The sequence below is a fragment of the Oncorhynchus mykiss genome, chromosome 12 (genome assembly GCF_057628025.1).
Source record: "Oncorhynchus mykiss isolate SJ-2025 chromosome 12, ASM5762802v1, whole genome shotgun sequence".
NCBI lineage: Eukaryota > Metazoa > Chordata > Actinopteri > Salmoniformes > Salmonidae > Oncorhynchus > Oncorhynchus mykiss.
In genome coordinates this window covers 85,716,762-85,738,564 of record NC_143033.1, presented here as the reverse complement: position 1 = coordinate 85,738,564, position 21,803 = coordinate 85,716,762, and the positions used below count along the sequence as shown (strand labels likewise).

The following is a 21,803-nucleotide window of genomic DNA, read 5'->3' as shown; positions in this document are numbered from 1 at the left end:
AGTTCCATGAACTATATTTTGGGGAAGTGATCCGGAAGCCAAATGTTTTGTTCAGTTATGATCTCCTGCATGGTGTTGATGAAGCTGCCTTCCAATACCACATTTGATGTTGCATCCATACTGTATGTGTGTTTTCTTACAGGTTTGTGTGATGGCAACAATGGACATAATCCTACATGTTTGAAGCAAAGATTGTTAAACTATATGAATGGAATTATTTTTTAATGCAAAATGAGTGTGTCATAGGCCTACTAAGCTAAATCTCAATGATGAGTTGAGCACTTAGAAATGGTAGATGTAGCTAGCTAGTATACTGACAGAGTCAGTACAATTCAGACATGCACTATTGACAACTGACTGAGGCCCAATTAACTTGTTCTTCAACTTTCAGTTCAAATGTTCATGAGAATACATAGGTATTGTAAAGGGAGATTAATAATCAGGGTATGAATAACATATTTACTCTTTGGAGTGCCCACATACATATGGGGTATGGTAGTAACCTTAGGTGCAAGACGCACTGGTTTGTGTCAAGAACTGGAACACTGCTGGGTTTTTCACGCCCAAAAGTTTCCTTTGTGTATCAAATAGGGTCCACCACCCAAAGGACATCCAGCAAACTTGACACCTGTGGGAATCATTTGCGCCGACATGGTGATGAGGGGGGGGGGGGGGGTTGATGTACATTTTCTTTTGTGTACATCACGCATCTTTAAATATTTATTTTGTGATAAAGATCATTATATGTGCCTCAGTTGCATACATCAATACATTTATATAAAAGGGTAGAAACAGGGCCGCAATCAAAAACGCATTTAAAACGCATGTAGATCCCACCGATCAATGCATTTAAAATCAAAACGCATGGCTCTAGATCCCACTGATCAATGCATTTAAAATCAAAACGCATGGCTCTAGATCCCACTGATCAATGCATTTTAAATCAAAACGCATGGCTCTAGATCCCACTGATCAATGCATTTTAAATCAAAACGCATGGCTCTAGATCACACCGATCAATGCATTTTAAATCAAAACGCATGGCTCTAGATCCCACCGATCAATGCATTTAAAATCAAAACGCATGGCTCTAGATCACACCGATCATTGCATTTAAAATCAAAACGCATGGCTCTAGATCCCACCGATCAATGCATTTAAAATCAAAACGCATGGCTCTAGATCACACCGATCAATGCATTTAAAATCAAAACGCATGGCTCGAGATCACACCGATCATTGCATTTAAAATCAAAACGCATGGCTCTAGATCCCACCGATCAATGCATTCTTTACATTGTTGAGATCATACATAATATCACTATAGTCCGAGTGTTCCTTTTCTGAAGTTGCTTTTATTTTAGCGCATCAAATGTGTAAATACTTACACTGCATTAAATCATTAATTTGTTTAAATAAACACTTGCTCAACAGAATAATGGAATAGATCAATATAATTAGTGCTTCAATCTAGTTGACATTGGTAAAGTTCTCGGTCATCTTTCGCGGAGCAAAGACATTTTAGGGACCGGGGAGAAAATACAATAACGCAACAAAAAAAAAATTAAGGGAAAGATTTTCTGTCCAAATGACATCAGTTTGACCGGCTGTATGGGGTAAAGCTGTGAAAACGACCCAACGTGTTTCTGATAAGATTTCAGTTCGGTTTTGATGCATTTTTTATGTGGTTGAAATACTATCAGCTTTTATGATGAAGACAGCACCTCTACAGATGGTATCTGAGCATGGCATTCTCTCAAGATGCATTAATAAATCATATTTCTCCACTCCTGTTCCAAATTTAACCCTACATTTAGTGTATGATTTTACTGCAAGGAATGCTTAATTCTGCAGGAGTTATTATTAAGGCTGTGTGAGAGGTTATAGACCTACAAGTCAGTGCCCAGATTTCACAGTTCCCTTGACATGCCATAGGCCTATTTGAAGTTCCGTCTGCTATCATCCTCTTTTACCACTTCACCAAATCGTTTCCAAACATGACTTTTCTGGCCCTCCCTTCTCTTTGTTTTCAACTCTCCTGTCATAGCTTTTGTCTTATTGAATTAAAACAATGTCCTTTTTGCCTCTGTGTATTGATAACTTTTTCTGCCTGTTCCCAAAAGTATTACTTGGCGATTGGCTGTGGGCTATTTGGCGTGCCTACAGTTAAGCCCTGCAGATTAGGTTTATGCACTAATACCAGATAGCCGAAAATAATGAAAGATGAACCACAATGTAGCCTTTATAAATTGCACAATAATTACACATTTATGGATTTTTTAAAGGTATTATTTCTCTTTATTCAACCAGCCTGCCACCCGCCACACAATATTTAATGACTCTAAACCCATCCGCCCCACAGATATAACCGCGGGGACTGCGGGTTATGAGTCAACCCGGGCATCACTAATTAGTACATCTCTGACTCCAAGCTCTAACTATAACAAATCTAAGGGTATCAGAGCAAGGCCAAGTTGTGTAGAATAAAAGTGTCACACAAACATTTGTACAACTTATTTACCCCCCCCCCCTAACCAAGGGGGCAAGTGACTATCAATGTACCCAGAGCAGCAAGTCCCTCTGAGAATCAGGATAGAACACCAATGACAGATTTGATCCTGATCCCACAGAGGACCCACTGTAGAGGTCTCTTTTTGTTGATCTTAGTTGAATAGATCTGGAGGCTTGTCATAACAGTCTCTGACAAGGTGGTGGCAGCCATCTTGATTTAATCTATTAGGATAAATCCATCCTCATTAGTCTGAAAACAACCCCATCTCCACAGTCACATGGTGGTTGTGTCCTGGAGGGATCCACTCATGTAGCCCCCAACCGAATGCCCAACTGTCTGGTAGGGGGCAGAGCCTTGACCTGAGCAGCCTGTGACAGGCGAGACTGACAGGCCGCGGAACAGGAGGTCCATGGAGGGCAGCAAGGGCTTGAGCAGACTGACAGGGCAGAAGGCAGAGCCTCCATGGGGAGTGAAATTCACCTTGTTGGGGTCAGGGCAGGATACCTGGAGGAGAGGCTCTCTCTGACAGGGAGACCTGGGGTTGAGGGACAGAAAGAGAGACGATTAGCCCAAATCATTTCTAATTACACAAAGTCTCTGTGTGTTTCAATACTCACATAGCCTCTTCACACACTACACGTACTCGCTCACAGCCTTCAGGGGGCTCCCTCTGGAAGGAGTAGGTCTTGTTGGGACGAGGGGAGGAGGAGGGCTGCAACAGGGAGGGGTCCAGAACAACTGGAGAGGGGCACACGGTCTCACAGTCCACAGGGTCTACACAGAGAGGGGGAAAAAATGATTTAAAAAGGGTACACTACGGTATTTAAGTCATTCAAGTCTAACAAACCATCCATTTACTCACCTGGCTCTCCCATGGGGCAGGGAGACTGAGATGGGGAGAGAAGAGCTGGGTTCAGGGAACAGGGAGACTCAGATGGAGAGAGCAATGCAGAGTCGAACGAGGCAGGGGAGGGTTCACTCTGGGTACCACTGCTGCACCTCTGGGCAGGAACTGGGGCTCTGTGGCCATCTGGGACATCCAGGATCTAACAGGGGAACAGGGAGAGGGTACAGTGAGGCTATGGGACACTAGCCATTGGAGAGAAATAAGAGCTAATTTGCTGTCACTAGAGGGATCCAGTGGCTCCATAGAGGGTTGAGATCATGGATCTAAGCCAGCCGGTGCCCAAGCAGATAGGCTGTATTTAAACATGCTCACCTTGTGCTGGTCCTCAGGTGTCTCTGACACAAAGACCCCCTCCAGCTCCAGGTTCAGACCTTCCACACTGCGCCGCAGCCGAGGGGCCAACCTGCTCAGGGGCACCGTCTGGGGGGAGGGGGTCACCAAGGACACATGAAAATGGAGCACAGGAGTGTGTATGCTCTCATCTTATCTGTTCCACACAAAGGGGCTTGAGTGTGAGGGTATGTACCAAATGCCATGTAGCTACACATATGAGTACGAGTGTATTCCTGTCAATGTGCATTCCTGTCATAGCGTGGCGATGGTGCAACCAGGCAGCTTGATGACACCAGCTCCTAAGAAAAGCAGTGCTGTTTTTCTAGCCCTGTTGCTAACGTCTCTCTACTCTGCCTGAGAAACTCAGGAGGCCAACCATCAGTGTTCTGTGTCAGTGAATACTCCGAACACCTCCTGGGTCCCACTGTCTGCATACATGATCTTACGTTACTGTCATCCAGGGGACATTCAAATTCAAAAATAACATTTTAAATTCAAGTAAACAAGTTTCAGTATAAATAAGGACGGGTTCAGAGTACAGATCAAATCCACAGTATTATGGGGAGGGCTGTATAGGACGTACCTGTGTAGCGCCTGGCACATGGCCTCCAGGTAGGGGGTGGTGGGGACGCTCATATCCCCCAGAGGGAGGGGCGTGTCGGGAGCGCTTCTGCAGCTGGTGCTTGAGCTTAACCACCTGAGGCCAAGTCATAGAGGGAAAAGGACTTAGAAGAGACGCTCGTCTTTCAGAGGAAAGAATGAGGGGAGGAATAATTCAACAGGGAGAGAGGGGAGTGACTGGCCGAGTCTCTGCAGACAACAGGAGAGTAAAAATAGTCCCATCTCTGAGTTTTACTGGTGTATTGTGAGAATGATGTTTGATTGACAAGCTCCTGGTTAAAGGACCTTTTTTAGTAAACATTTACATTCAAAGAAAGTACTCACATCCCTCAAGTGTTCAGCGCTGCCCCATGATGCTGAGCGTTTGTGTCCGCCAACACTTCTTCTTCCCCGAGTCTCCTCTGCCCAGGAGCTGGGAGTCTATGGAAGGAGCAGGGTTGTTATAGTAACCAGCCATATGTTGTTTATACAACTCTGCACACAACACACACTTTCTGAAAAACGAAACTGACTTAAAAATAGTTTTTTGCTGTGGAAACTTTGCAGATTGGATTGGAGTCAGACAGGATTACGTTCTTGTCAATCATTTAACTACACAACTGGTAACTTTATCTACGAGTTCTAAGATTGACCTTTCAGTAGAACATTACAGAGCGGTGAACCCGTTTTGCTCTTCTCTCGCTGTACAATTGACACCTATGGAAGTGAAACATCACCCGAGCTACATGATTTGACTAGAGTACAGAAGTGGTGCCCTACAGCTGTCAGGCACACCTGCCAGCTACACAGCTGTGCAGAGGCAGACAGGCAGGCGAGGAGTAAACCACTGTTGCTGACAACACGCCCTACAAATGAGTAAAACAAAAACCACAGCAATGCAAATACACAAGGGACACATGTCAGCTACAGCAGCACAGACACAGTTTAACATTAGTACACAAAACATGTAGACTGACAGCTGTATTCACACAGAATAGGAGACCGCCACATAGTTTGGGTAATCAACATGGTGACATCCTGTGCTGTCCCTCCTTCATTCATCACAACTGAGCTCCATGTCTTCACATGCAAGAGGAGGAGGAAGAAGAGAGGACAGTGGAGAGTTCCTACCGACATAGGCCCCACTCCTCTAATGCCCACAAGCCCTGGGGTGAGCGTTGCTGGCAGACGGGAGGATGTGGGTGTGTGGCGGTCTATCTGCTGAGCTGCCCTCCCTCGTCTCCACACTCCTGCTTCACACACAGCCTGGACAGGATCCTCTTGCTGATGGCCAATTTCACCTCAACATCAATTTATTTTTTCCTGTTCTGCCTCCCCCTAACTTAGCTATTTTCTCTGGGCCTCCTCTCCTCCAAATGCAGGTTCCTCTCCAGGTCACGTTTCCCCAAAATGCAGTCTTCTCTCTGGGTCTAGTCTCCTAGAGCTCTCAGTCCTCTCACAGAGTTCCACACTGATGTCATGACGCACAGTAGTGTAACAGTGTCGGTCCCGGGCTATAAATGACAAAAAACCTTGACGCCATCTTCCGCCCTATCTGGTGGAGCCGTGGTCAGACATCGTGGCTAAATGTGTCACGGAGGGACAGTCAGTTACCCAACCCTGTCAGTGTAGTGTTACTTCTCCCCCCCCCCCCCCTCCTCCTCTTTAAACCAAACATGACTGGAGAGATCACGGGACACAGGGCTATAAAAAGATCCGGTCAAAAGGTGATGGAATGTTCTGGGTGTCTAACGCTTTGAATCCCAGTTCAGCCTCGTGCTTTATTTGATGTAGATTTACTTTTAAATATTACAAAGGGGTTTTGAACCTGTTACTACAAATTGTTTAGATTGGGTATCTCTTTAGTTTGTGTGTTTGTGGCAGAGGGGAACTCCCCAAATCCACAAGAAGCTGGTTGAATGGGAAAATGTGACAGTTTCATTACTGAAGAAAGGAGATAATGGCAGACAAGGGCAGGGGGTTTGTTCAGTATAAACTGTGTCAAAATTGAGGGTACAGTGGTGGAGTGTGGTTAGGTTAGCCCAGGCTTTGTGCACTAGATGGGGGGTGGATACAGTAGAGGGGGGGCACAGGGGTAGGTTGAGGTTGAAGAGACAGTAGATGGGGGGGCACAGGGGTAGGTTGAGGTTGAAGAGACAGTAGAGGGGGGGGACAGGGGTAGGTTGAAGAGACAGTAGAGGGGGGCACAGGGGTAGGTTGAGGTTGAAGAGACAGTAGAGGGGGGGCAGGGGTAGGTTGAGGTTGGAGACAGTAGAGGAGGGGGGGGCAGGGGTAGGTTGAGGTTGAAGAGACAGTGGGGGGGGGGGGGGGGGGGGGGGTAGGTTGAGGTCGAAGAGACAGCAGAGGGGGGGGCACAGGGGTAGGTTGAGGTTGAAGAGACAGTAGAGGGGGGCAGGGGTAGGTTGAGGTTGAAGAGACAGTAGAGGGGGGGCAGGGGTAGGTTGAGGTTGAAGAGACAGTAGAGGGGGGGGCAGGGGTAGGTTGAGGTTGGAGACAGTAGAGGAGGGGGGGGCAGGGGTAGGTTGAGGTTGAAGAGACAGTGGGGGGGGGGGGGGGGGGTTTAGGTTGAGGTCGAAGAGACAGTAGAGGGGGGGGGAAGGGGTAGGTTGAGGTTGAAGTAGAGGGGGGGGGGCAGGGGTAGGTTGAAGAGACAGCAGAGGGGGGGGGCACAGTGGTAGGTTGAAGAGACAGCAGAGGGGGGGGGCACAGTGGTAGGTTGAAGAGACAGTAGAGGGGGGGGGGCACAGGGGTAGGTTGAGGTTGAAGAGACAGTAGAGGGGGGGCACAGGGGTAGGTTGAGGTTGAAGAGACAGTAGATGGGGGGGCACAGGGGTAGGTTGAGGTTGAAGAGACAGTAGAGGGGGGGCAGGGGTAGGTTGAGGTTGAAGAGACTGTAGAGGGGGGGGCAGGGGTAGGTTGAGGTTGAAGAGACAGTAGAGGGGGGGCACAGGGGTAGGTTGAGGTTGAAGAGACAGTAGATGGGGGGGCACAGGGGTAGGTTGAGGTTGAAGAGACAGTAGAGGGGGGGCACAGGGGTAGGTTGAGGTTGAAGAGACAGTAGATGGGGGGGCACAGGGGTAGGTTGAGGTTGAAGAGACAGTAGAGGGGGGGCAGGGGTAGGTTGAGGTTGAAGAGACTGTAGAGGGGGGGGCAGGGGTAGGTTGAGGTTGAAGAGACAGTAGAGGGGGGGCACAGGGGTAGGTTGAGGTTGAAGAGACAGTAGATGGGGGGGCACAGGGGTAGGTTGAGGTTGAAGAGACAGTAGAGGGGGGGCACAGGGGTAGGTTGAGGTTGAAGAGACAGTAGATGGGGGGCACAAGGGTAGGTGGAAGAGACAGTAGAGGGGGGGCAGGGGTAGGTTGAGGTTGAAGAGACTGTAGAGGGGGGGGCAGGGGTAGGTTGAGGTTGAAGAGACTGTAGAGGGGGGGCAGGGGTAGGTGGAGGTTGAAGAGACAGTAGAGGGGGGGCAGGGGTAGGTGGAGGTTGAAGAGACAGTAGAGGGGGGGCAGGGGTAGGTTGAGGTTGAAGAGACTGTAGAGGGGGGGGGGGGCAGGTTGAGGTTGAAGAGACTGTAGAGGGGGGGCAGGGGTAGGTTGAGGTTGAAGAGACTGTAGAGGGGGGGCAGGTGGAGGTTGAAGAGACAGTAGAGGGGGGGCAGGGGTAGGTGGAGGTTGAAGAGACAGTAGAGGGGGGCAGGGGTAGGTTGAGGTTGAAGAGACTGTAGAGGGGGGGACAGGGGTAGGTTGAGGTTGGAGACAGTAGAGGAGGCAGGGGTAGGTTGAGGTTGAAGAGACAGTGGGGGGGGGGGGGGTAGGTAGGTTGAGGTCGAAGAGACAGTAGAGGGGTGGGGAGGGGTAGGTTGAGGTTGAAGAGACAGTAGAGGGGGGGGGGGGGCAGGGGTAGGTTGAGGTTGAAGAGACAGTAGATGGGGGGCACAAGGGTAGGTGGAGGTTGAAGAGACAGTAGAGGGGGGGCAGGGGTAGGTTGAGGTTGAAGAGACTGTAGAGGGGGGGGCAGGGGTAGGTTGAGGTTGGAGACAGTAGAGGAGGCAGGGGTAGGTTGAGGTTGAAGAGACAGTAGAGGGGGGGGGGGGCAGGGGTAGGTTGAGGTTGAAGAGACAGTAGAGGGGGGGGGGCACAGGGGTAGGTTGAGGTTGAAGAGACAGTAGAGGGGGGGGGCACAGGGGTAGGTGGAGGTTGAAGAGACAGTAGAGGGGGGGGCAGGGGTAGGTTGAGGTTGAAGAGACAGTAGAGGGGGGGGCAGGGGTAGGTTGAAGAGACAGCAGAGGGGGGGGCACAGGGGTAGGTTGAGGTTGAAGAGACAGTAGAGGGGGGGGCAGGGGTAGGTTGAGGTTGAAGAGACAGTAGAGGGGGGGGGGCACAGGGGTAGGTTGAGGTTGAAGAGACAGTAGAGGGGGGGGCAGGGGTAGGTTGAAGAGACAGCAGAGGGGGGGGCACAGGGGTAGGTTGAGGTTGAAGAGACAGTAGAGGGGGGGGCAGGGGTAGGTTGAGGTTGAAGAGACAGTAGAGGGGGGGCACAGGGGTAGGTTGAGGTTGAAGAGACAGTAGAGGGGGGGGCAGGGGTAGGTTGAGGTTGAAGAGACAGTAGGGGGGGGGGGGGGGGGGAGTAGGTAGGTTGAGGTTGAAGAGACAGTAGAGGAGGGGGCAGGGGTAGGTTGAGGTTGAAGAGACAGTAGGGGGGGGGGGGGGGGGGAGTAGGTAGGTTGAGGTTGAAGAGACAGTAGAGATGATGAAAAAAAAAAAAAGATGGCTTTTAAGCAATATCAATACAGGCTTGACAAGAGTATATTCCTCTCGGTTTCAGATATATAGGAGTTAATGGATGTTAATGTTAAATTCACATTTGGGCTGTGACTGAGTCCGGTGAGTTTACCTGTGTGGCCTTGTCATTGACACAGGTGACTCCTTGGCTCTCTGCCTCCTTGGGCCACCGGCCCTGCAGATATGGTCCAACAATTGTATCCAGGGACAGGGTGCGACGAATGGTCGGCTTTGGGGGGCGAGACTTGCTCCTGTCGCCTGAAGGAAACAGCCAAAAGACATCACATTTACTGATATGAAACGTGTCTGCTTTATACTGCGAGTGTGTGATTAGGTCAATATTTCTAACAGAAGACAGATGCTAATCTTGTATGGAGGGCTGTTTTGTGTGACGGTGCCCAGGTTGACAGCATATTGGTCTGACAAACTCAATGCTCAGCCTACCGGTGCAACATAGTTGGAACAAACAGTCACATCATAAAGGAGGCTCAAAACTATTTTAGCACCAGCAGGAGTACATAAAATGGCCTCCCCCGGACCCCACCTCCCCTCGTAGGGCTTGGTGAGCTCGTAGTACAAGTAGGTGTGTATTGTCAGCTCTTTGTAAGTCATCTCTGGCAGGTGTGAGCCAAGCCACTGAGCCTACAGCAAAGCCCTCCAAAGACATGTTGCACAAGACTGGCAACGATTCTACTCCTGAAACCTTTTCCCCAACTCACACCACTTCCCAGGGCAAACAGGATGTATAAATAAACACCACAGAACAAGCACTCGAGTTACTGGTGCATCATTACAGTGTACTGTTGAAACACACTGTGGAATTACAGGCCACAAAACAAAAGGTCCCTTAAAACCTCTATTGACATTGGTACATGAGAGGGTACAGTGGTAGGTAGTGTAATTAAATATTACACTCTTAAAAACACCTTCAGAGAGTTCAGGGGCAATACAAATAATAATATTAACACTGACCATTTATCAAGGCCATTTTACTGATTAAAATAATCACGATATGTAGCGTATACTAAAGCTATGTGATGTTTGATAGTTGTCACCAAACCTGATGCGGTAAATAGAACATGTGCTTACTCTGGCTCTACCAAACAGCTCAAAGATACAGTGCGGGTAGGGTGGTCTACACGATGAGATTAAAACGGGTAAGAGCGAGAATATTTGTATTTGTCAAACGGCAGTCAAGCATCAATCATGTCACCAGAACAATACCCTCTATCTATTGGAATGGAGCATCAAGATCACTGTGCACTTTCATCACCCTGTGAAGTTCAGAACTTATTTCCTCTGTCGCCTAATAAACTGCATCGTTTCCCCCAGTAATAATGGGAGGACCACACACACCATATCATCTCGACTCCAAGTTCACTTCAATATGATGGTTATTCAGTGGAGGCTGGTGGGAGGAGCTAAAGGAGGATGGGCTCATTGTAAAGGCTGTAACATAATTAATGGAACGGATACAGTGCCTTGCGAAAGTATTCGGCCCCCTTGAACTTTGCGACCTTTTGCCACATTTCAGGCTTCAAACATAAAGATATAAAACTGTATTTTTTTGTGAAGAATCAACAACAAGTGGGACACAATCATGAAGTGGAACGACATTTAATGGATATTTCAAACTTTTTTAACAAATCAAAAACTGAAAAATTGGGCGTGCAAAATTATTCAGCCCCCTTAAATTAATACTTTGTAGCGCCACCTTTTGCTGCGATTACAGCTGTAAGTCGCTTGGGGTATGTCTCTATCAGTTTTGCACATCGAGAGACTGAAATGTTTTCCCATTCCTCCTTGCAAAACAGCTCAAGCTCAGTGAGGTTGGATGGAGAGCATTTGTGAACAGCAGTTTTCAGTTCTTTCCACAGATTCTCGATTGGATTCAGGTCTGGACTTTGACTTGGCCATTCTAACACCTGGATATGTTTATTTTTGAACCATTCCATTGTAGATTTTGCTTTATGTTTTGGATCATTGTCTTGTTGAAGACAAATCTCCGTCCCAGTCTCAGATCTTTTGCAGACTCCATCAGGTTTTCTTCCAGAATGGTCCTGTATTTGGCTCCATCCATCTTCCCATCAATTTTAACCATCTTCCCTGTCCCTGCTGAAGAAAAGCAGGCCCAAACCATGATGCTGCCACCACCATGTTTGACAGTGGGGATGGTGTGTTCAGCTGTGTTGCTTTTACACCAAACATAACGTTTTGCATTGTTGCCAAAAAGTTCAATTTTGGTTTCATCTGACCAGAGCACCTTCTTCCACATGTTTGGTGTGTCTCCCAGGTGGCTTGTGGCAAACTTTAAACAACACTTTTTATGGATATCTTTAAGAAATGGCTTTCTTCTTGCCACTCTTCCATAAAGGCCAGATTTGTGCAATATACGACTGATTGTTGTCCTATGGACAGAGTCTCCCACCTCAGCTGTAGATCTCTGCAGTTCATCCAGAGTGATCATGGGCCTCTTGGCTGCATCTCTGATCAGTCTTCTCCTTGTATGAGCTGAAAGTTTAGAGGGACGGCCAGGTCTTGGTAGATTTGCAGTGGTCTGATACTCCTTCCATTTCAATATTATCGCTTGCACAGTGCTCTGGGATGTTTAAAACTTGGGAAATCTTTGTATCCAAATCCGGCTTTAAACTTCTTCACAACAGTATCTCGGACCTGCCTGGTGTGTTCCTTGTTCTTCATGATGCTCTCTGCGCTTTTAACGGACCTCTGAGACTATCACAGTGCAGGTGCATTCATACGGAGACTTGATTACACACAGGTGGATTGTATTTATCATCATTAGTCATTTAGGTCAACATTGGATCATTCAGAGATCCTCACTGAACTTCTGGAGAGAGTTTGCTGCACTGAAAGTAAAGGGGCTGAATAATTTTGCACGCCCAATTTTTCAGTTTTTGATTTGTTAAAAAACTTTGAAATATCCAATAAATGTCGTTCCACTTCATGATTGTGTCCCACTTGTTGTTGATTCTTCACAAAAAAAATACAGTTTTATATCTTTATGTTTGAAGCCTGAAATGTGGCAAAAGGTCGCAAAGTTCAAGGGGGCCGAATACTTTTGCAAGGCACTGTACATATGGTTTCCTTATATTTGGTGTTTGATACTGTTCCATTTATACCATTCCAGTCTTTACAATGAGCCCATCCTCCTACAGCACCTCCCACCAGCCTCCACTGCAGTTATCATTTCTCACATAATACATTTTACTGACACAAAAAGATCCCACCATTTCGAACGAACAAATAACCTGTCGGCATTTATAAAATTGTACTGAAACTACTTGTAGTGACTTATTGTTTATATGGTACCACTTTAGTCGCATTAATACTCTGGATGGAAACGTGGTTAATCAAATTGTATTAGTCACATGAGCCGAATACAACAGGTGTAGACCTCACAGTGAAATGCTTACTTACAAGTCCTTAAATCAACAATGCAGTTTAAAAAAATATGAATAATAAATAAAAGTAACAACTAATTAAAGAGCAGCAGTAAAATAACAATAGCGAGACTATATACAGGGGGCTACCGGTACAGTCAATTTGCGGGTGCGCCGGTTAGTCGAGTTAATATGTACATGTAGGTAGAGTTATTAAAGTGACTTTGCATAGATGATAACAACAGAGTAGCAACGGTGTAAGGGGGGGGGGGGGGGGGGGGTGCGCAAATAGCCTGGGTAGCCATTTGATTAGATGTTCAGCAGTCTCATGGTTTGGGGGTAAAAGCTGTTTAGAAGCCTCATGGACCTAGACTTGCCACTCCGGTATCGCTTGCTGTGCAGTAGCAGAGAGAACAGTCTATAACTAGGCTGGCTGGAGTCTTCCTCTGACACCGCCTGGTATAGAGGTCCTGGATGGCAGGAAGCTTGGCCCCGGTGATGTACTGGGCCGTTCGCACTACCCTCTGTAGTGCCTTGCGGTCGGAGGCCGAGCAGTTGCAATACCAGGCAGTGATGCTCTCGATAGTGCAGCTGTAGAACCTTTTGAGGATCTGAGGACCCATGTCTCCTGAGGTGGAATAGATTTTGTTGTGCCCTCTTCACGACGGTCTTGGTGTGCTTGGACCATGTTAGTTTGTTAGCGATGTGGACACCATCAAAATAAAATTTGATTTGATTTGACCAAGGAACTTGAAGCGCTCAACATGCTCCACTGCAGCCCCGTTGATGAGAATGGGGGCGTGCTCTGTCCTCTTTTTCCTGTAGTGCACAATCATCTCCTTTGTCTTGATCACGTTGAGGGAGAGGTTGTTGTCCTGGCACCACACGGCCAGGTCTCTGACCACCTTCCTATAGGCTGTCTCATCGTTGTCAGTGATCAGGCCTACCATTGTTGTGTCATCTGCAAATTTAATGGTGGTGTTGGAGTCGTGCCTAGTCATGCAGTCATGAGCTAACAGGAAGTACAGGAGTGGACTAAGCACGCACCCCTGAGTGGCCCCTGTGCTGAGGATCAGCGTGGCGGATGTGTTGTTACCTACCCTTACCACCTAGTGGTAGCCCGCCAGGAAGTCCAGGATCCAGTTGCAGAGGGAGGTGTTTAGTCCCAGGGTCCTTAGCTTATTGATGAGCTTTGAGGGCACTACGGTATTGAACGCTGAGCTGTGGTCAATGAATAGCATTCTCACATAGGTGTTCCTTTTACTGAGAACTCTTTATGATGCCATTCCAATCATTTGTGATGTTTTTTTATTACATGTATGTAACTGACAAAACTATTTATATGATGTTCCAGCTATATGGTGTAATAATGATTTGGAAAAAACATGACATTATTCTCAAATTAAGTAGCACATTTCTGCTTTTACAACACTTCCTTTTATAGGGTCCTACAGAGACCCACATCAAAACACATGCTTGAGCAGGGTGGGGGATGGTTGATGCATGGTGGAAATTAGGCTATATTCACTGTAAGTCGGTGGTCTGTTTAGAAAAATTGAGGCCAAAGGCACGTAAAATAGACCCATGTAGCTAAGCAGTAAGATACTATAACAGTGAATCATAATATATAGCCCACATACCCGTTAGACTAGTGCTAGACAGCAATAACAATGCAAACTCTAGCGACATTCCCACCATAGTGTAATATTTGGCACCAAAATGAGAATTTTTATTTACCAGTCTTGGAATCTTTGCAGTGCGGTTGTGCTTTGTTTTGAAGCTGGAATGGGACAGTGGCTCGAAGTGGTTGTAGACAAGGGGTGCCCCCCCGAGCCGCTTCACTTCTGCACGACATCCCCCCAAGTGCAAAATGAAGCAGCCGAAAACACTTCGACTTCAACAGGCAATCGTATCAAAGCTCACAATCAGTAGTTTTAGCTACCTCTTCAGTTTACATTAGCCAGTATTTCAATATTTATGATAAGTATCCAACATGGTTAGCTTCTTGCTAGCAGCCAGGCTTCTTTTGTGATCACCATGATTTCCTCCAACTTTTCTCTCGAACTAAAATAAATACAACTCAAAAATATTAGCCCTGCATTTAGTTCACAATAAAACCATTAAATGCCCAACCTGATCATCCACCCTTGGCTATTATAACTTTACTTTATGTAAACTATCAGGCTCCACAGTTGACAAAATATTGCCAAATCTTGTGTCTGAAACTGACAACAGCTCAACTAGCTAAATTCTCGTGTCCAATTTACTTACAAGTGGGCGAGGCGAATGACACATTCTTGATCTGGTTGGGTACTGAAAAATACGAGTTAACTTTTATTGGTCATAAACTCCATCTATCTATCTATCAAGGGTCTGCCCTCGAAAGTCATAATGTTCCCTCCCAGTTTATTAAATCTCAAACCAGCAGTGTACACCAGGGCTTCTCACTCCTATGCCTTTGCCCCCACAATACATTCACACACATTCCTCTTTAATGTTCGAACATTATGGAATAAACTCCTTATCAACACTGATAAAAAAAAATATAAAAGCAACATGCAACAATTTCAAAGGTTTTAGTTTGTTAGTTCATATAAGGAAATCAGTCAATTGAAATAAATGAAATTAGGCCCTAATCTATTGATTTCTCATGACTGGGAATACAGATATGCATTCGTTGTTCACAGATACCTTAAAAAAAAAGGGCAGGGTGTGGATCAGAAAACCAGTCAATATCTGGTGTGATATATCCTTCGCATATAATTGATCAGGCCTGTTACCCTACTCCATATAATTGATCAGGCCTGTTACCCTACTCCATATAATTGATCAGGCCTGTTACCCTACTCCTCTTCAATTTATTTTTCTGTTATTTTACCAGGTAAGTTGACTGAGAACATGTTCTCATTTGCAGCAACGACCTGGGGAATAGTTACAGGGGAGAGGAGGAATGAGCCAATTGTAAATTATTAGGTGACCGTGATGGTTTGAGGGCCAGATTGGGAATTTAGTCAGGACACCGGGGTTAACACCCCTACTCTTACGAAAAGTGCCATGGGATCTTTAATGACCTCAGAGAGTCAGGACACCCGTTTTAACATCTCATCCGAAAGACTGCACCCTACACAGGGCAGTGTCCCAATCACTGCCCAGGAGCATTGGGATATCTTTTAGACCAGAGGAAAGAGTGCCTCCTACTGGCCCTCCAACACCACTTCCAGCAGCATCTGCTCTCCCATCCAGGGACCAACCAGGACCAAACCTGCTTCGCTTCAGAAGCAAGCCAGCAGTGGTATGCAGGGTGGTATGCTGCTGGCAATGGCTGTGCAAAGTTTCTGGATATTGACGGGAACTGGAACACTGCTGTATATGTCAATCCAGAGCATACCAAACATGATCAATGGGTGACATGTCTGGTGAGTATGCAGGCCATGGAAGAACTGAGACCGTTTCAGCTTAAAGGAATTGTGTGCAGATCCTTGCGACATAGGGCCATGCATTATCATGATGAAATATGAGGTGGTGGTGGCAGCAGATGAACGGCACAACAATGGGCCTCAGGATCTCGTCACAGTATCTCTGTGCATTCAAATTGCCATCGATAAAATGTAAATGTGTTCGTTGTCCTTAGCTTATGCCTTCCCATACCATAACCCCACCGCCACCATGGGGTACTTTGTTCACAACATAGACATCAGCAAACCGTTCTCCCACACAACGCCATACACGCATTCTGTACGGTACAGTTGAAACCTGGGATTCATCCATGAAGACCACACTTCTCCAGTGTGCCAGTGGCCATGAAAGTGAGCATTTATCCACTGAAGTTGGTTAAGAAACCGAACTGCAGCCAGGTCAAGACCCTGGTGTGGACGACGAGCACGCAGATGAACTTCCCGAGATGGATTCTGACAGTTTGAGCAAAAATTCTTTGGTTGGGCAAATCCAGTTTCATCAACTGTCCGGTTGGTTGGTCTAAGACGAGTCCACAGGTGAAGAAGACGAATGTGGAGGTCCTGGGTTGGTGTGGTTACCGGTGGTCTGCGGTTGTGAAGCCAGTTGGATATACGGCTAAATTCTCTAAGACCACGTCGAGGTGGATAATAGTAAAGAAATGAACATTAAATTCCAAAGTCTTAGAAAAGGAGAAATTCACTAACAGGGATGTAAACACATTTGTGCACAACATTTGAGAGAGAAGCTTTTTTGTGCACATGGAAAATGGCTGGGATCTTTAATTTCAGCTAATGAAACATGGGACCAACACTTTACATGTTGCGTTTATATTTTTGTTTAGTATACAATTTATCAAGACATTATCAATATTGGATCAACTTGAGTGTTAAAAAGGCCTATATACAAGCCAGAATGTTAGATTCTGTTCAGATCTTGCAGCTTGCCCATAGATCTACCAAATGATTTTAGCTGATGCTGCTGTAGACATTGAAAATGAGAGCTCTTATCATTATTCTGAAACAATACGACGCAACAGACCTGCGTTGGAGAAGAAAACATAAATCAAATAACGCTTCAGTGATCTACAGGCTCCAAGGGGCCTCTTATACAGTTCAAACTACCCGGGTTGAGGTTCAATTATTATTTATTACATCGCACCCACCAATTTGGAACCTCAGCTAACATAGTATGTCACTGGAAGACAGCATTTTAACCATTTAATTAGAATAGTATTTAATCGGATCTCTATGACTTTAATGACTGACTCAATGTATGACAACATACTGTAACTAGGCAAATATTCAGACGAGATCGTGATGAATTGGTTTGAACTAGCATGGACCTTAATGACTTTAGTAACAACATTGTTTAATGTTTGCAAGACAACTCTTTACAAGAGAATGACATCATTAATTACGGTACGAGCATGTATATTATTAGGGATGTCACTGTCAAATCCATAGAAAGGGGTCTCTGCTTATTCCTCTCTGGTCTCACCCAGCTTTGGGCTGTGGCCCCCCACTGGACTGAGATGGTACAGGAAGTAATCTAGCATGTACATTCTGACTGGCTCAACGTAATGGAAGGATACAGATGAATTGGAGCAACAGTCTGGACCCTGACAGAGAGGGAGAAAGAAAGAAAAAAAACAGATGAGCAGGAAGCTCAATGGCACTGAAGGGAGGTCATTGGATATGTGTTCTACTGAGAGTGTAGACCTAGTTACCACTTTGGAAGGGTAATAGTTGTACTGGTGGAACCATTTGGGAAGTATGTCTTCGGTACAGAGAAGTTTACCCAGCCACAGGGGGTGGAAGGTTTCCCTGTGTTGGTGGTCTCTAGAGTCCCCTGCCGGGACTCCCAGCTTCTGGAGGCAGAAGCCCAGTAGTAGGTCCTCTGCAGAGGTGGACTGGGTGCAGGTTCCATGGTGCAGGGCCCTGACGTAGCATCTCACAGACTCGCGGCTCAGTACATAGCCAGCACCACCACTCATGTAGCCTTGATGGACAAAGCGGCGAAAACGTCTGCCCAGATACACAGGCTTGTCTGGGCTGAACCGAGACAGGAGCAGACGCATGTTTTCCACAATTACATAGGTGTCATCATCAGCTTTGAGGAACCAGTCAGCCTTGTCTAGGTAACTGGAAATGGAGGGAAAGAGGAGGGGTCAAAGACAGAAGGCATAGTTTGTCTCCTTCACCAGCACATACAAATAGTGCTTTCAGAACACATTCACACCCTTGACCTTTCCAACATTTTGTTGTGTTACAGCCTGAATTTAAAATGGATTAATTTGAGATTGTGTGTTACTGGCTTACTTACAACACCTCATAATGTCGAAGTGGAATTATTAAAAAAATATATATGACAAGACTTCATAATGGCTGTCTAGCAATGATCAACAATCAACAAAACTTAAAGATCTTTAAAAAGAATAATGTACAAATATTGTACAATCCAGGTGTACAAAGTACTTAGAGACTTACCCAGAAACACTCACAGCTGTAATCACTGCCAAATATGATTCTAACATGTATTGACTCCGGTGTGTGAATACTGAAACGAGATAATGTTTTCAGAAATGTTTGCAAATTTATGGGACATTGTGTGTAGGTGACCAAAAAAAGAGCATATTTACAGTCTGTCATCAGCCCTTCCATCTACATTGCACTACATACATTTGGAAAGTATTCAGACCCCTTCACTTTTCTCTTACATTACAGCCTTATTCTATAATTGATTAAATCGTTTATTTTCTTCATCAATCTACACACAATACTCCATCACAATACAAAAACAGTTCTTTATACATTTTTGCAAATATATAAAATATAAACTGTAATATAAGTATTCAGACCCTTTGTTTAAGCACCTTTGGCAGCAATTACAGCCTTGAGTCTTCTTGGGTATGATGCTACAAGCTTGGCACACCTGTTTTTGGGGAGTATCTCACATTCTTCTCTGCAGATCCTCTCAAGTTCTGTCAGGTTGGATGAGGAGCTTCGCTGCACAGCTATATTCATGTTCGATCAGGTTAAAGCCCGGGATCTGGCTAGGCCACATTGAGACTTGTCCCGAAGCCACTCCTGCATTGTCTTGGCTGTTTGCTCAGGGTCTTTGTCCTGTTGGAAGGTGAACCTTTGCCCCAGTCTGAGGTCCTGAGCACTCTGGAGCAGGTTTTCATCAAGGATCTCGCTGTACTTTGCGCCGTTCATCTTTCCCTCGATCCTGACTAGTCTCCCAGTCCTTGCCACTGAAAAAAATCCCCACAGCATGATGCTTCCATCAGACGCTTGGCATTCAGGCCAAAGAGTTCAATCTTGGTTTCATCAGACCAGGGAATCTTGTTTCTCATGTTCTGAGAGTCCTTTAGGTGTCTTTTGGCAAACTTCAAGTGGGCTGTCATGTGTCTTTTACTGAGGAGTGGCTTCCGTCTGGCCAATCTACCATAAATAACTGATTGGTGGAGTGCTGCAGAGATGGTTGTCCTTCTGAAAGATTCTCCCATCTCCACAGAGGAACTCTGGAGCTCTCTCAGAGTGACCATCGGGTTCTTGGTCACCCCCGATTGCTCAGTTTGGCCAGATGGCTAGCTCTAGTGAGAGTCTTGGTGGTTACAAACTTCTTCAATTTAAGAAAGATGGAGGCCACTGTGTTCTTGGGGAACTTCTATGCTGCAGAGATGTAGAAACCCTTTCCCAGAGCTGTGCCTCGACACAATCCTATCTCAGAGCTCTACGGACAATTCCTACAAGCTCATAGCTTGGTTTTGCTCTGACATGCACTGTTAACTGTGGGACCTTATATAGACAGATGTGGGCCTTTCCAAATCATGTCCAATCAATTGAATTTACCACAGGTGGACTCCAATCAAGTTGAAGAAACATCTCAAGGATAATCAATGGAAAGGATGCACCTGAGCTCAATTTCAAGTCTCATGGCAAAGGGTCTGAATACTTTTGTAAATAAGGTGTTTCAGTTTAAGGTATTTGCAAACATTTCTAAAAACCTGTTTTCACTTTGTCATTATAGGATATTGTGTGTATGTTTAATTTGATACATTTTAGAATACAGCTGTAACAGAAGAAAATGTGGAAAAATGGAAGGGGTCTGAATAGTTTCCAAATGCACTGTAGATCTTCCATTCCACATGGATTCTAGATCACCAGAATCATGTCCTCCATCAATGTGAGAGAGATTCGGAGAACATACTGGTGTTGTGGGAGCATTACCCGTCATGCAGTAAGTTGAAAGCGGCCATGGTCTTATTGTACAGGTTGGCCCGTCCCTCCTCTGTTGCCAGAGGCAGCACGGTCCCAGGGAACAGGAGGTCCTGCTTAGAGCTCATGAAGAGCAGTGTGTCACAGCGAGGCCCCCAGGTGTTCACTATGTGTTTAGCTCTGGTCCACAGAGTCTGGGGTGAGGTCAACACCCAGCAGAGCAGTCGACCCGAAGAGGGGGTGGGGGAGGGGGGCAAAGGCGAGAGAACTGAGGCATTAGTGGCAACAGCAGTGTGGTGTACTGAGAGCGAGAGAGAGAGAGAGAGAGAGGGCGAGAGAGAGAGAGAGAGAGAGAAAGATGATCATGCGGCTGAGTGTATTGGAGATATTCAGAGAGGTGTAAAAAAAATACTGTAGCTCCAATTTACCTGAGGGGGGACACCCAAGAGGCTGCTGGTCCGTGAGGGCAAGGGCACTGTCTCCTGAAAGATCTGATATGCTTTGTAGTAAGCAATGGCCATGAAACAGAGACAGAATCCCAACACAAAGCCAGCACAGAACATAAAATCCAAGAGCCTGGAAGGCTTTGAAGTGGACTTAGACATAATCATCTGCACAAGACAAAATCATATTGTAAAAGTAATGTCTAGGTTTACAAAAAAGAGCATTCGCAGACTAAGTCAATCAAAAACCAATCTGGTTTATAAGAAGTTGCAACAAGGAGACACATTCGGCACAGAAAATGTCTAACTGACATCTTGGAGACTGGCCCTTATATAATAATCAAACAGCACCAAATGTTATTGTCACAAACGTGGGCCTTCAATTGTGTAGGCAATACCACACACACAGAAAAAAAAAATAAACGTCCCTCGTCTGTCACAAATGTTGAATACAATTATTGGAACGTACTCTGATGATTGTCCTGGGTGTTGGTCGTTCAGCTAGTCAGAATATGACAAAATATCCACAGGAAAGTATTAAACAGACTTCAAAACATGGCTCTGTGTGTGGCAATCAAGATGTGTTTTCTCCTGACGGAACACACGAGATGGAAGTACATGCACACATAAGACAAGGTGTTTACATGGTTTTGTGCCAAGTGCTAGAAATGTCTACTTCAGTACCGGTGCGCTAAAAATCTGAGTAAACAATACTTTCCCATGGATATTTTCTCTCAAATTTCCAACAGCTGAAGGACCAACTGCACAGACAACCAATAGAGTAAGTTCAAATGTCATTTTATTCAACATTCTGGCTTGTAAGGAACATTACCACGATTCTGCAGTGCTTTGCTTCAGACTGTATACCAAGATTTGGTATAAAAGTCTGATTTATTCAGCTATGGAAACACCAGCCCAAGAAGCTTGTGGTTTGTCAAAACAGAAGGCAGTGACTTGGTCAGCTGCTACAGAGTCACAGTGTCATAAATACAATACTACAGTGAATAATAAGTGTGTCCTTGTACATCGTCTGGCATCACCCACTATCAACAGATATGATAATAATCCATAACATAAGTCTATTGACCATCAACCCACACCTTGAGTGTCACAAACACTGGAAGTCATG

The 21,803-nt window shown here is 45.8% G+C and overlaps 2 protein-coding genes across 5 annotated transcripts; both read right to left on the bottom strand.

Annotated features, from left to right (window-relative positions):
- Positions 1-2,275: 2,275 nt before the first annotated feature.
- On the bottom strand, positions 2,276-14,966 carry LOC110538647 (protein FAM117A). Of its 4 annotated transcripts, none has more exons than XM_021625600.3 (8): positions 14,293-14,966; positions 9,267-9,412; positions 4,698-4,793; positions 4,336-4,449; positions 3,732-3,839; positions 3,375-3,558; positions 3,130-3,286; positions 2,276-3,047 (listed from the first exon to the last, which is right to left on the bottom strand). In XM_021625600.3, exons 1-8 carry the CDS (start codon positions 14,408-14,410, stop codon positions 2,786-2,788), a joined length of 1,185 nt encoding a protein of 394 aa, XP_021481275.2. In that variant the 5' UTR covers positions 14,411-14,966; the 3' UTR covers positions 2,276-2,785. The 4 variants fall into 4 exon arrangements, with proteins under 4 accessions (XP_021481275.2, XP_090049976.1, XP_036794691.1 ...); XM_090193850.1 differs by having other exon boundaries at positions 3,156-3,286; XM_036938796.2 differs by lacking the exons at positions 9,267-9,412; positions 14,293-14,966 and adding an exon at positions 5,484-5,688.
- A 1,851-nt stretch (positions 14,967-16,817) lies between these two features.
- Positions 16,818-21,802, bottom strand: LOC110538998 (glycoprotein-N-acetylgalactosamine 3-beta-galactosyltransferase 1-like). Its single transcript, XM_090191409.1, has 5 exons — positions 21,775-21,802; positions 20,660-20,827; positions 20,244-20,532; positions 17,738-18,152; positions 16,818-17,629 (listed from the first exon to the last, which is right to left on the bottom strand). The coding sequence occupies exons 1-5, from the start codon at positions 21,800-21,802 to the stop codon at positions 17,489-17,491; spliced, it is 1,041 nt and encodes a 346-aa protein (XP_090047535.1). The 3' UTR covers positions 16,818-17,488.
- Position 21,803: the final 1 nt, after the last annotated feature.

Excerpts from the sequence above, each read along its gene's own strand:
- LOC110538998 (XM_090191409.1), bottom strand. The coding sequence starts at position 21,802 with ATGACTTCCAGTGTTTGTGACACTCAAG. Across the intron at positions 20,533-20,659 it reads TCTTGGGTGTCCCCCCTCAG|TACACCACACTGCTGTTGCC; the intron begins GTAAATTGGAGC and ends TCTCGCTCTCAG. Across the intron at positions 18,153-20,243 it reads TTCAACTTACTGCATGACGG|TTACCTAGACAAGGCTGACT; the intron begins GTAATGCTCCCA and ends CTCCATTTCCAG.
- LOC110538647 (XM_021625600.3), bottom strand. The coding sequence starts at position 14,410 with ATGTCGTGCAGAAGTGAAGCGGCTCGGGGGGGCACCCCTTGTCTACAA. Across the intron at positions 9,413-14,292 it reads CTGCAAAGATTCCAAGACTG|GCGACAGGAGCAAGTCTCGC; the intron begins GTAAATAAAAAT and ends TGTTTCCTTCAG. Across the intron at positions 4,794-9,266 it reads TCAATGACAAGGCCACACAG|ACTCCCAGCTCCTGGGCAGA; the intron begins GTAAACTCACCG and ends CTCCTTCCATAG.